The sequence below is a fragment of the Populus nigra genome, chromosome 1, assembly GCF_951802175.1.
Source record: "Populus nigra chromosome 1, ddPopNigr1.1, whole genome shotgun sequence".
Lineage (NCBI taxonomy): Eukaryota > Viridiplantae > Streptophyta > Magnoliopsida > Malpighiales > Salicaceae > Populus > Populus nigra.
The window spans coordinates 14,220,650-14,234,347 of NC_084852.1; the positions used below are offsets into that span (position 1 = coordinate 14,220,650).

Below are 13,698 nucleotides of genomic sequence, written 5' to 3' on the forward strand. Positions count from 1 at the left end.
AAGATTGATATATGGACCCATTTAAAAAAACAAATCATAAAAATATACAAAAAAAAGAACTATTAAAAAAAATTCTTATAAAAGACAGGTAATGAAGAAAACAAAGCCTAATCATTAATGGTATTAAAGTTGAATGATAAAATTAAAAAAAAGAAAAAAAAAACCAAGAAAACTCGGGCAAACCTTCTAAATTCAGGCAAATGTTTCAAACTCGTAACTCATTAAATCCTAAATTCGAGTTGAATTAAGAAGCTCATTTCCTAATGAATTTAATATTTATTAGCCAAAGTAATTCCAACAAAGAACAACAAATAAAAAGACTTGAGAAAACCAATGTCTTTTTTAGAATCATTAAAAAATCCCAAAGAAAGAAAATAAATAATAATAAATTTAAAAATTTATTTCAAATAAAATAAATAGTAATAAAAATATTGAGAATTAAATTTAAAAGGTTAAAAAAATAAAAGGGAATGAAATAGAAAAAGAATTCTAATCGTATAAATTGTTTAAAAAAATCATTTCAAATATTGAAGGATAAAATTAAAAAAAAATTAAATTTAAAGAATTATCCAAAAAACCCAACAAAGAATGATAAATAAAAAAAACTCGAGATAACAGGGTCATTTACAAAACTAGCAAAAATTTTCATATAAAGCAAGTTAAAAAAATGGAGCCGGTCTCTAATTGAGTAAACGTTGAAGAATAAAAGGAGAAAAAGTTATCTTAAACAAAGGAAAATAAAAAAACAAGCATGGATGAACCTTTAAAATCTGGTCAAATATTTAAAACTCATAACCTTTGAAATTTTGAACTCGAATTCAATCAAGAAGCTTTATTACCAATCAATTTAAAAAACTTGTCAAAAAAAAACAATCAAAAGAACGTGGATCAAATTTTATAGGAAAAAACACAAAAGGATGGTAAAATTAGAAAGCAAAATAAATTTAAAAAATGATCTCAAACAAAACAATTAACAATAAAAAAAATTATGATGATCAAATTTGAAAAATAAAAAAATTAAAAGGGGATGAAATTGAAAAATAATTCTAAGTTTAGAACCTATCTAAGATAGAAAGAATTATAATAAAAAGAATAGGGACTAAATCTGAAAAATTAACAAATTAAGGGTTTACTTTAGAATTTTTAAAGGGTTGACACGAAAATCTTTAAGGAGAGAGGATAAAAGGGAAAAAAAAATAAATGGCAACTAATACATAACTGATAAGAATTTTGGAACACGCGCTGCCTCATCATGGAGGGGGCACCGTGAGGATTTTATTGTCGCAGGTAAAGGCAGCATTTGATTGTCGAATGATTTTTTATGAGCTGCTTGAAGGGTACAAGGGCAACACACTTGATGGCGCGACATGACAAGCATCACAAGTTTTTTTTTAATAATATTTAACATTTATTAAAATAAAATAATGCCCCTAAACTAACATAATATTTCAAAAAACCTTGGTAAAAAGGTCAAACAACTTGAGAGTTTATTTGACGTTATCTTAAAAGAAAAATAAACTATTCACATTTTTTAAAAAAATTTAAAAGACTAAAAGAATCTCGAGTGAAAGATAATCTCATTTTTTTTTTGTTCTAGGATGAAATTAATATTTTCACTATGAAATAAAAAATAAAATAATTAATTTAACCTCATATAATTTATAAAAGATAATTATATTATAGTGAAAAATTCACTTTTTCCCCCAAACCCTAGTTCAAAGGTTTTATGACTTAAAAATAATTTTTTCATTATACCACAATTACATTGAACAATGTTTTGTTCCTAGAGTTTTATGATTTAAAAGCAATTTTATCATTATATTATTGCAATAAATAATATTTTATTTTTGAGCTTAAGGAAAATCTTTTTTTTGTTAATAACAGGGAGTGCATTGTAAATATTATTACAACCTAATATTTTAAATACCCTTTAAAGTCTAAATTCTACAAACTTACAAAGAAAAAAAAACTTAATAAAAGTAATATAAAATATGGCATAATTTTAGTTTTATATTTTTCTTTTTAATTTTTAATTAATATAAATATTCGAATCAGTTTATGTACAATCTCAACTAATCTCATACGTTATCATTTTAGTTTTATACTTGGTTTGTATGTTGACAATTTTTTGAAAACATAAAAAATATAAGTCTCAGATTTTACATTTATAATTGCATTACATGCAAGTATCTGAAAAACCCCAATACAAACGATACGGGATTTAAGTTATCCAAATCCTTTTCCACCAGATTTTGGTCAGTGGTTTACGAATTGCGAGGTCATGGCATCAATAACCGTTCTTTCAGATTCAAACCTGCAGAAAAGTCATGTAAAGTCAAAGAATTACTTGCAAAATTTGGTTAGATGCCTAAAGGTTATATTTTTCTCTTCTCGCAATGAAATTTCCACTGATTAACTTGACAAGCAAATAAACTAAGCAGGAAACATAAAAGATTGGGAAGTACAAATTTAGCACTAATTGTTTTTGACATGGCAGATAGCACCTTCAAGGTCTTAGGTTATCCATTGACAGGAAGGTGCTTCCATGGCCTTGCTGTTGGGAGTAAGAATAGCTAGGCTGTCATGTCCGAAAAATCTAATTAAATAGCTAGGTGGTTAGTTAAGACAGGCTAAAAGCTGTTTGATTTGACCACACCAAACCACACTCACATCAGCCTTTGGCCAAGTAGAGAAATGATCACAAGGAAAGGATATGTTTAAGACATAATATTACCAACTTGCAAAGAAATTTCCAAGCAGAAGAAATGGCAGGCAGGCAGGCACAAATTTGACTTTGAATTCTTGACCTGAAGAAACTTCCCAACAAATTAACTTGCTACTGCTGCAAATGATGTTCTTGCTCTCTTAAACGGTTTCAGTCGCATCAAGTAGACGTAACTACATGATCGATGGAGACCAGTGAACCCACGACTGTTCTTCCTAAATGAAGCAATTGTCCCAGAAAACCTAGCTGCTTCAGCCATTTGATTTGGATCGCGTGTATCTGGATGCAAGACTAACACCATCTGCTCGACCAATCAGCTATACATGTATATCTAATTATCTATATATTAGCGTTTGATTTTCTTAAACTCATAGAAAATGTTTGAGGATCTTAGGCCGCCGAGTGAAAGATAACCTCGTCCGTTGCATAATAACTATGTAACATGGAGAGTCAATAAAACTCATCGGAACTGTCTTATCGAAGGAAACTACGAAGAACGCGACCGCCAGACTATGCCTGGCTTGTCTACGTGTACGTGTGTGTGTTTGATAAGAAGCTGGTTTCTAGCTGGTCCCAAGACAAGAGACTAATGGTGGTGGGAGCTTGGGTAATTATTTTTATTTTGATTTGGTTTTTTGTTAAAAAATAACTAAATTGGGTCTGGTTTCAAGTTTATAAAATCAAAATCGAACCGAACTGGTTGGTTTTTTAAAAATTCTAATTGGTTTAATTGGTTTTTTTTATGGTTCGGTTTTTTTAGTTATTTTTTTTCCAGTTTTCTCGATTTAATTGGTTTTTGATTTTTGTGATTACCACCCATGTGATTGTATTGTTGTTTTTTTATTTAGAAATGTATTAAAATAATATATTTTTAAATTAGTATATTGAAACAATTCAAAATTAAAAAAAATAATTTTAAAAAAACCAAAGACGTTGTAAAAAGGAAAATACTCTCGTTCGTACACTGTAGATTTACCTCTAAGAAAAAAAAACCATATTAGCAGAATAAAAGGAGCATAATTTAGTGCCGTATCCAACTACAACTACAACTACAGACCATCCTTTGTGGACCTGACTGAAAAGTATAAAGCACTATAATTATTATTGTTTTTCTTACAAAAATTCCTTAATTAAACCACTAACGACTAAACAGGTCCTCTGCTGTTTAGTCAAAGAAGCTGTAATCATCTATCTCACGCTCCATTGAAAAACTTTTGAAAAACACTCACCAATAAAAAAAAACAAGCACGCATCATCTAACATAATCAACGACAAATAAAAAATAAAAAACTAAAAACTAGATATCTGGTGGGAGGAGAAGGAAGTAGGATTAATTTCTTTCACACACACAAAACATAAAAAATTAAAAATTAAAAAAAATTACATCATATCAAAGTCAATACCTCCCTTTCCTTTAGACCATTCTAAACTTGTACACGCGCAAAGCTTGAATCTTTTTCTGCATATCATTCATCCAATATGTTCCCTCAATAACTCGGAAGAAAGACATCTCCTTCTTCGCAGGATGAAGTTTTGTACTTTTATTGTTATATTTGCAGCATTAGGTGCCACTGTTTTCGCTGAAGATGATGCGACGTGCCTGCAAGGTGTGCAGAAATCACTTGGTGACCCAGAAGGGAGGCTGGCAACATGGAACTTTGCAAACTCATCAGTTGGATTCATCTGCAGTTTTGTTGGGGTGTCATGTTGGAATGATCGAGAGAATAGGATAATCAACCTCGAATTACGTGACATGAAGCTGTCAGGACAAGTTCCTGAATCCTTACAGTACTGTAAAAGCCTGCAAAACTTGGATCTTTCATCTAATTCTCTCTCCGGTACGATTCCTGCTCAAATATGTACCTGGTTGCCTTACTTAGTCACTCTTGATCTCTCAAATAATGATTTTTCTGGTCCTATACCACCTGATCTTGCAAACTGTATTTATTTGAATAACTTGATCCTATCAAACAATCGTCTCTCTGGGTCTATTCCTCCTGGATTTTCTGCTTTGGGTAGGCTCAAGAGGTTTTCTGTGGCAAATAATGATCTTACCGGTCCTGTTCCTTCCTCCTTTAATAATTATGATTCCGCGGATTTTGATGGGAATAAGGGACTCTGTGGGGGGCCTTTATCTAAGTGCGGTGGGCTAAGCAAGAAGAATCTTGCTATTATAATTGCTGCTGGGGTTTTTGGTGCCGCTTCTTCTTTGTTGTTGGGATTCGGGGTGTGGTGGTGGTACCAGTCAAAGCATTCTGGGAGAAGAAAGGGAGGGTATGACGTTGGAAGAGGTGATGATACTAATTGGGCTCAGAGATTGAGGTCTCACAAGCTTGTTCAAGTTTCTTTGTTTCAAAAGCCTCTTGTTAAGGTTAAATTGGGTGATTTAATGGCTGCTACAAACAATTTTAGTCCAGAGAGTATCATTATTTCGACTAGATCAGGCACTACTTATAAGGCTGTTCTTCCTGATGGGTCGGCTCTTGCAATCAAGCGTCTTAGTACTTGTAAGCTCGGTGAGAAGCAGTTTCAGTTTGAGATGAATCGATTAGGCCAGGTTAGGCATCCAAATTTGGCACCCCTTTTGGGGTTTTGTGTTGCGGGGGAGGAGAAGCTTTTGGTATATAAGCACATGTCTAATGGGACTTTGTATTCTTTGCTCCACGGGACTGGTAATGCACTGGATTGGCCAACAAGATTCAGGATTGGTTTCGGTGCTGCTAGGGGTCTAGCTTGGCTTCACCATGGCTACCAGCCTCCATTCCTGCATCAGAACATCTGCTCCAATGCGATTCTTGTCGACGAAGACTTTGATGCTCGGATTATGGACTTTGGATTAGCGAGGATGATGACTTCCTCAGAATCTAACGAGAGCAGTTACGTTAATGGGGATTTAGGAGAAATCGGTTATGTGGCCCCAGAGTACTCGAGCACTATGGTTGCTTCACTCAAAGGAGACGTGTATGGATTTGGAGTAGTGCTTTTGGAGCTGGTGACAGGGCAAAAACCTCTCGACATCAGCACTGCTGAAGAAGGATTCAAAGGGAACTTGGTGGATTGGGTAAATCACCTCTCAAGTTCAGGTAGAAGCAAAGATGCAGTTGAGAAAGCTATCTGTGGTAAGGGACATGATGAGGAGATTTCCCAGTTCCTAAAAGTTGCTTGTAAATGTGTCGTTGCTCGGCCCAAGGACAGATGGTCTATGTACGAGGCTTACCAGTCCTTGAAGATCATTGCCAATGAGCATGGTTTGACTTTGTCAGAGCAAGATGACGAATTTCCATTGATTTTTGGCAAACAAGGTCATGATTAAGTGTAGCTTTGGTGAAAATTAAGATGACAGAAGCCAGATAAAGCGGCAAAGAACTGTTGCCATACATAATTTATACGTTGTCTGGTTAGTATTCCAAAGGCTCTCGGTGTAAATGGTATGATATATCATTCATTTGAGCTTCCTTTCCCATTTGTTTTCTGTAGTTGATATGAAAAAAAACAAAAAAAAAACCCAGGAAATCATCCTTCAACTCCAGGTTCTTGAATCTCAAAGAACTATATTTTGTCTGCCTTTTGTTTCCAAGAGAAACCACCTCAACACAGCATGTAATTTTTAATATGGTCTCTGTTTGTAGCCTTAGAATTTGATTTGATGTGAATGACAGTGAATAAGGATTGTATTGTAATTTTTTTTGGTTTTTTATATTATTCTGATATGATAATAATTATTTTAATATATTTTTAAATAAAAAAAATATTTTAAAAAATAATTATTACTATCCTCATAAATATTATTTTCTTATCCCACAAGGAATATGCTATCCGCTGCTGCAGTGCTGGAAAACAAAGGTGTAACATTATTAAGGGTTAATGTGAAATTGATTGATTTTTCTTTTTATAAATCTTCAGATTAATTAATATTTTAAATTCAAATGAATCATTAAAAAATAACTCTAATTAATCTCGAACTAATTCATTATTTAAATTTAATGAATTATTAAAAATTAATTCTAATTCATTTTAAACTAGTTATACATCCCTAGCCTCCTATGTAAATAGTAGTGGAGGGATTTCATCTTAGTTGTAAAAGAAAATAAAAGAGAGAAACGAATAGAAAATTTATGCTCTCTGTGCCTTCTTTTGCCCTCATGCTCTTCTTCCTCTAGCCTTGGGTTTTTATTGTTGTAGAGAGAAAATTTGAGCAAGTTTTCTAGTTTCCTTATATACGTTTACTTATCTTTTGTTAAATATTTTTATATTATCCTGCAAATATATAATTGGATTTTACTAAAACATTTCCAAATAAATAAATAAATTAAGTCTCCATATTTTTTTCTTAGTTATTTAGTTTATTTATGTATTTTGTTACCGAAACCTTTATTACTTAAAATAATCAAAACTGTTTTTGGTTATTATCATAGAAAATTAGAAGTTCTGCTCAGGAGTATGTTGCTTCGATAAACAGTTTTACAATATGGTGGATTCCATCATTATTTTTTATAGTATAGGATGATAAATAATTTTTTTTTTAATTTATTTGATTTTTAAAAGGTGACAATAAAAAATATTTTTTTCTAATCATCATGAACTTTTAGAAGTTTTTAACTAAAGATGTACTAAAACTAATGCATGGATGTAAATTAATTTTATATACAAAAGCTACATCTTGAATAGATTAAATAATATAATTTATGAAGTATATAACTATATTAATAGTATAAAGACATCATGAAAAGCTTTGAATCGGAAATACAAGGTTGAAAATATCGACATGAAAAAAATTTATAGCCAATAAACCTCTTGACTTCAAAATAATTAATTTAAAAATTATAATGAACCAAGTTTAAAAGTTTCAACTCATTTTACATGATATTCATATTAAAAAAATGGTTCCGAGTGAATTTTTTAAGTGATAATTATTATTCAAAAATCACCATCATTTTATAAATGCTACTTATATGATTAGTAATGTATCTCATAAAAATTAAAAAAATACCATATAAATTATAAACAAATAAAAAAAATCTCCTTCCAATTACTTTGATAGCGACTTTTGTATCAGTTTCTAATAAAGAAATCCTAGAAGCACACGGCAGGGAAACCCGAGTCTAGGGAGGTTTGGTTTTTTGCATTCATTTCTCCTTTCCTCGCTTTCCTTCATTTTGTGGTTTTGAGCTCCCTCTGCCATTGTTCTCTGAAGTCAGCTAATCTTCTAACCAAGTAGTGAGAATATGAAAGGCCAACATGTAAATGATGTAATTATCAGGTCTTTTGAATTGAATTTGAAGACGAATTAGATCTTGGGGCCATCCTGTAGCTTTTTGGATAGATTCCCTTGTCAAGGAATATAGCACATTAAGCATGGGATTCGCCACCTTTTTTTTTTAATTTTTTTTTTTAGTTTAACGTGGGTGTCTAGACCAGTTTTCGTGTACTTTGACTAATCTTACGGGTCCTGAAGTTAATGATCATGTAAACCTCCAGTGGTCATCATATGAGTAACCACAAAGCTCGAACCTGAAAACACAAAACAAGCAAATTTTTTAACCCCAAACTCTTATTACTAGACCACCACCTAGATGAGATTCGCCACTCTTATATATATTGATCGTCTCCTTGCCCATGGCCGACACCCCTTTGACTCTCTCTTTCTAAGGCTCTTTATTTTCACTTTTAACCATTTCTATTTGGGAACTAGTCTTCCACGCCACCTCTGGTTTTCGAGCGTCTGCATCAGTTAATACACTACCTCATTTGGAAAGTGTTGCCTGCATGGTTGTAGATGTGTACGGGTTTTATGAAACTGCTGGTTTAAATAGCAGGAGCAATTGAAAAAAAATAATAAAAAAGGTATCCATAGCAGAGCAGCCATCAACTTTTAGATTCTCTGCAACCAGAATTTCTTGTCTAGACCTTTTAAACCCACAGCGGGTGATTAGTGGCGGGTAGGGAGACGCTAGATGGGCAGAAGGCAATCTGATCATTGGAAGATGTTTATGCCATGTTCTATGTTCTAAAACTTACATCCATGATTTTGCTGGATTTATGCTGGTGGTTTTATATGGTGAAGTCTCGGCATGTGATGACTTCGAGGACATGATTTCCTCTAGCAGAGAAGGAAGAAGCTGCTATTTCTCTGTCTCTTTGTTTTTTCTGTCATCTTAACTCCTGACATGGAGTCTGTGATAGCTATAAAATGAAAACCATCAATTTCTTTTTTTAAAAAAATGGTGAACAAACAAAATAAGATTTTCATTTGTTTAATGCAACACCCATCAATTAATATATATATTTTTTCAGGTTTTCAGATTGTTTTGGTTTTAATATGCTAATATTAAAAATGATTTTTTTCAAGTTTTCAACTGTTATTACAATTCTAAACAAAATACAATTTAAACCACAACTACTATTACATTCTCAAACATCGATTAAATCCTAAACAGCATGTATGAAATAGACTCCATGCATAAAAACGAATCAAGCGCGGCTGCCCTAAAAGGCACAATTTCTTGGACTTCCACACTAAAACACTGAATTTGTGATAAAATATAGGTCCAGAGCATAAATCTAGCGATACATCCGAAACAGCAAGCTAGATTTAGTGCCTTGAAAGCTCAAATTAGCAAGGAAAGAAAACATTATGTGGACAATGAGTTCTAGTATTCGTATTTGACCACAACAACTAAAATGATGATAGAGTAAAAGCTCAAAAGATCCATTTATCAAATACAGAATTGATTTACGAAGTCCTCATGATCTTGAAAAATCAGCATGACAGAAGAAGCCTTTCTCTCAATTCTCTCGAGCTCAATTAAGCAGCTGAGGAGATACCAAGAAGAAATAAGCCTGTGAAATAATTCAACTTTTAATTTTAGAAAGGGCCACGAGACAATTGAAAGAAATCAAAGCTTTGCCATAACAAATGTATAGGTTCATGATAATAGAAATTTACCATAAAGATCCACTAGAACTGGTTTCAAATTGCCTGAAGTTAACAAGGATGAACGCTACAGCATGTATTTTAGCGGTTAAAGATAGGGGGTGATCCACGCAAAAGCATTTCAAGCCCGCATTTCGCTCTGCACTTTCCACTAGTAGACTTCTAGTATAAGTTCTGCTACTGCTCTTCAAACTGTTATTTCTTTCTCTTCTTCTGGGCCCACTCAGGTCCATAAATTGCCAAATGGGTCCGACCAAATCGTCTATCATTTATCTGCAGTTTCATTGAGATAATTAGAACTGTAAGATAGGCTCACTGTCATGCAGATACTATAATAAAGAACAAAATAATTTGTCACCAGGTTGACCAACAGTAAATACTTTGTGGATGAGCAATTATATGCCACCGGAGATTTAACTATTGGATATGTCATTTTAGCATGCACAGAATCACTTGGTATATGGAATTTGCTGCAAGTCCTCGCTGTGCTGATAAACGATCAAGTTGATCTTAATGTGCATCTCAAAGAGTTCACAATGATTTGAGGTGCAGATAATCGTTTATGGGATATAAAGGAGGGTGCCAACTGAAGTAGTTTAAACTTGATATTAAAAAAATTGCTTGTGAAGTTTAATGCATGATATGATACATGATGTTATGAATTATGATCCATACCTTCACAAGGCATCCACATGAATCCAACATGTCAGTTCTTAGAGGATATTCTACTACCTAACACCATGAAATTTCTTGATGTTAAGAAAAAGCCTTGCACACAGAGTAGAGACCAGGTTAAATAATTGAACAAAACTAACACTTACAATAAATGTATCTTCTCCAACTATGGGTGATTTTGAAATTTGATCCATCAGTATTCCATAATCAACTTGTGTATATGGAGGTGTGACACTAATGAAATCAAATGCGCTGTCCTGACCTGCACACAATATAACTTGATTTGTAAAAATGGGATATAAGAGGACAAATAATAAATTCTTGTTGCTACATTTATTGACACTTTTCAATTGCTGATAACAGATGGATCATCTTTAGCTGAGGAAAGGAAGCAGCTAGTTGCTTCTGGCAAAGCTGCAAGTTCATGAGCAACGTTCCTGAAAGAATGGCCACCCCTTCAAAGCCCTTAGGTTGGGCTACAGCGCTTTATTAACACTCCAGAAAGGGAGGACCTTCATCTGAGCAAGCGTAAGAACTACCCTTCTTGAGCCTAGTTCAATGGCCCATGCCTGGCCATCCTAGTAACTAAACTAGAAGAAAATAAAAGAAAGAGGAGAAGAAGGCTGCAAGCAAAGTCGTAGACGCGAGCCCATAAATAAGCCTTCAAGTGAATCATCATTCTCTTCCAATGGAAGAATGAAAATGAAGTGATTAAGGTGCACATAGAGAGAATTAGTAGGCAAATCCATACTATCCAATATAATATTTATTTATGTAGATTATAGTATATCCTTTTAGCATGTAGACAATGCGACAGCAGAAATGAAGATTTAAAGTGAACTCCATGTGCAGAGTTTTGTGCCAGACATCAAAAGAAAGAAGGTAACTTTGTTGGATGACCTGTCCAAGAAGAGCAAAACTTTATCTTGTTCATGTTGTGAAAGAGAACGAGAAGAGAGAAAGAGGAAAAATAGGATAAAGGGAACACACCCACAAATTGCTCTGCGCACTCTAAAAAGCTTTCAACGCGAACAGTATGTATAACTGAAACATCAAGAAATCCTGTGCACTCCAAGTTTGGTTGTAAAACGTTTGAAACAACCCAAGGATCCATCTCAACAAAATGCACCTGAGAACAGAAAGAACGAAGGTAGGAATCTCGCTGAAAAGTAATATCAATGCAAGTTCGGCAAAATTCCAAAAACAGAACTCTAAGCTCTAACAGCATACTGTACAAATAAGTTGGTAAAAAACCTCAGAGCATCCTCGACTGATAGCTTCAATACCAACAGAACCAGTGCCACTGTACAAGTCTAACCACCGACCAGGCCTTAGAGAGGCAGGACAGCCACCAGCTGCCTGTAGAAACCAAAACCAATAGAAAGGTAATTAAAATGCTTGCCTAGGTACACATACACGAAAAGTAGTAGTATCAGCACCTGCAATATATCGAAGGCAGAACCTTTTACGACCTCCATCATTGGCCGCACATCCATGCCTTTGGGAGAGAGCAACTTCTTTCTTTTAGCCTTTCCTCCAAGCACCTGAAACACCCAAGTTTTTTTACACAAAGAAAATAATAACAATAATAGAATATTAATAGTAATTACATGAAAAATCATACCTGAAGTAACCTATGAGTGGTCCTCTGTGGCTTATCCTCCCCGTCCTCTTCACGGACTTGTTTTCCTCTACCTGGATTTTGGATTTCCTTTCTCCTCTTTGTCTAAAATGTTTATGAAAGAAAAAATTACAGAATCTCAAAACATAACAAGAGAGAAAGAAAAGAAAACCTTATTACCTTAAGAGAAGGTGAAGAAGAAGAAGGCTGTGATGAGAATTGATTGGGATCAAGACCGTATTTTTCGAATAATGCCTTTTTATCTTCACTCGTCAGTCCATTTCCTGAGTTTTCTAAACAAACTCAATGTTTAATCTAAAGAATAACCCCCAAAATAAAACAAGAAAGCAAAAAACGAGGAGGAATTTTGAGCTTACTGTAAGAGGAGAGGACAATGGTCGAAATGCGATTGGTGGGCTTGGAAGGGAGGTTGAAGAGAGCGAGATTTGGAAAAGAAGAAGAGGATGCAAGTTTGGTATTGATGTTGATGCCTAGAGGAGAAGCTATTGGCGACGATGAAATCGCCATTGTTGGAGCTTCAAAGTTTGTGTGTGATGTTTTAAGATAGATTATAGATAATTGGATGGAGTTGATATTAACGTAGTCCTTGTAGTTTAATTAACCGGCTAATTATTCCTCTTAGTTACAAAACCTATATATTTAATTTCTATATTTCAATCCCTTTACAAATAAGTTTCTCTATCAATTCTATAATTGTTTTTTTTTTAAATAGAATAAAGAAAGATAAATAGAAAACATATGTAACATTTTGATTGGAAGAAAAAAAAAGCCTGTTTTTATTTTTTATTTTTTAAAATGACTAAATTGAGGATGGTAAATGCTAGGGAAGGAATTAATGCAATCATTTTTAACATTGTAGGGAATAATTAACTCTAGATAGAAGTAAGAGATAATGAGAAGAGTGGTCATGATACATGGCTAGTTTTGAAAATTAATTTCATAAGCAGGAGCGAAAACAACTTCTTAATTAGGAGGAGCAATATAGAGATTTTGATGATTTTAATTATGATGAGATATATGTTAATTTGTAATTTTTATTAATTTATAATATTTATTTTGATGATGATATATGATATCATAAACAATAACATTAATGATAATGATGATATTATTGATGATGACCTCGGTAATAAAATAGATATTGAATGAAAAAAGAAGAAGATGGAAAGTGCTAAAAAAATTGTTGATTTAAACCATGTTGATCTTTTTAAATATAAGATAAATGTTATCACAAAACTCGAAGTGTTCTAAAATTATATAAGCAGAACACATGTTAATAAAATTAGTTTAAGATTTAAGATTTATTATTTTAGAAATCAATGAAAAAGAAATCATATATCAATTATTATTTTTTATATTTTAAGTTAAAGTGACTGAAGTTAATGTCTAAAAGTTATATACTTGAATGAAGAAAATAAAAGGACCGAAGAGTTTTGATTAAACATCATAAGATTAAGGTAAGATTAATTTCAATTCAAGGATGAGTTCTCTCCAACTCGAGAAGACTAATGCATGACCTTTTTTAAGAAAATAAATATTTTTTTTAATTAATTTTATTTTTTCTTTTTTATTCTTTATTATGATTCTTTTTTAGTTTTTTTCTTTTTATTTGAATGAAATATTTTTCTTAGTTTAATTTTTATATTCAGTATTATTAGGGTTTTCTATTTTTATATATATAAAAGATTGCAATAAATTTTTACAAATGAAGACATAAATAAA

At 32.7% G+C, this 13,698-nt stretch overlaps 2 protein-coding genes across 5 annotated transcripts; one reads left to right on the forward strand and one right to left on the reverse strand.

Moving 5' to 3' along the window:
• The first annotated feature begins 3,984 nt into the window (after positions 1–3,984).
• Positions 3,985–6,405, forward strand: LOC133690286 (inactive LRR receptor-like serine/threonine-protein kinase BIR2). The gene has a single exon (XM_062110561.1). The coding sequence runs from the start codon at positions 4,251–4,253 to the stop codon at positions 6,036–6,038; it is 1,788 nt and encodes a 595-aa protein (XP_061966545.1). The 5' UTR covers positions 3,985–4,250; the 3' UTR covers positions 6,039–6,405.
• Positions 6,406–9,234: 2,829 nt separating this feature from the next.
• LOC133695825 (uncharacterized) lies at positions 9,235–12,543 on the reverse strand. 4 transcript variants are annotated; one of them, XM_062117799.1, is made up of 10 exons: positions 12,333–12,541; positions 12,136–12,239; positions 11,959–12,060; positions 11,774–11,878; positions 11,589–11,693; positions 11,325–11,463; positions 10,481–10,596; positions 10,335–10,391; positions 9,672–9,932; positions 9,235–9,565 (listed from the first exon to the last, which is right to left on the reverse strand). In XM_062117799.1, the coding sequence occupies exons 1-9, from the start codon at positions 12,481–12,483 to the stop codon at positions 9,855–9,857; spliced, it is 957 nt and encodes a 318-aa protein (XP_061973783.1). In that variant the 5' UTR covers positions 12,484–12,541; the 3' UTR covers positions 9,235–9,565; positions 9,672–9,854. The 4 variants fall into 4 exon arrangements, with proteins under 4 accessions (XP_061973783.1, XP_061973766.1, XP_061973789.1 ...); XM_062117782.1 differs by having other exon boundaries at positions 12,136–12,248; positions 12,333–12,540; XM_062117805.1 differs by lacking the exon at positions 10,335–10,391 and having other exon boundaries at positions 12,136–12,248; positions 12,333–12,543.
• Between the last annotated feature and the right edge of the window lie 1,155 nt (positions 12,544–13,698).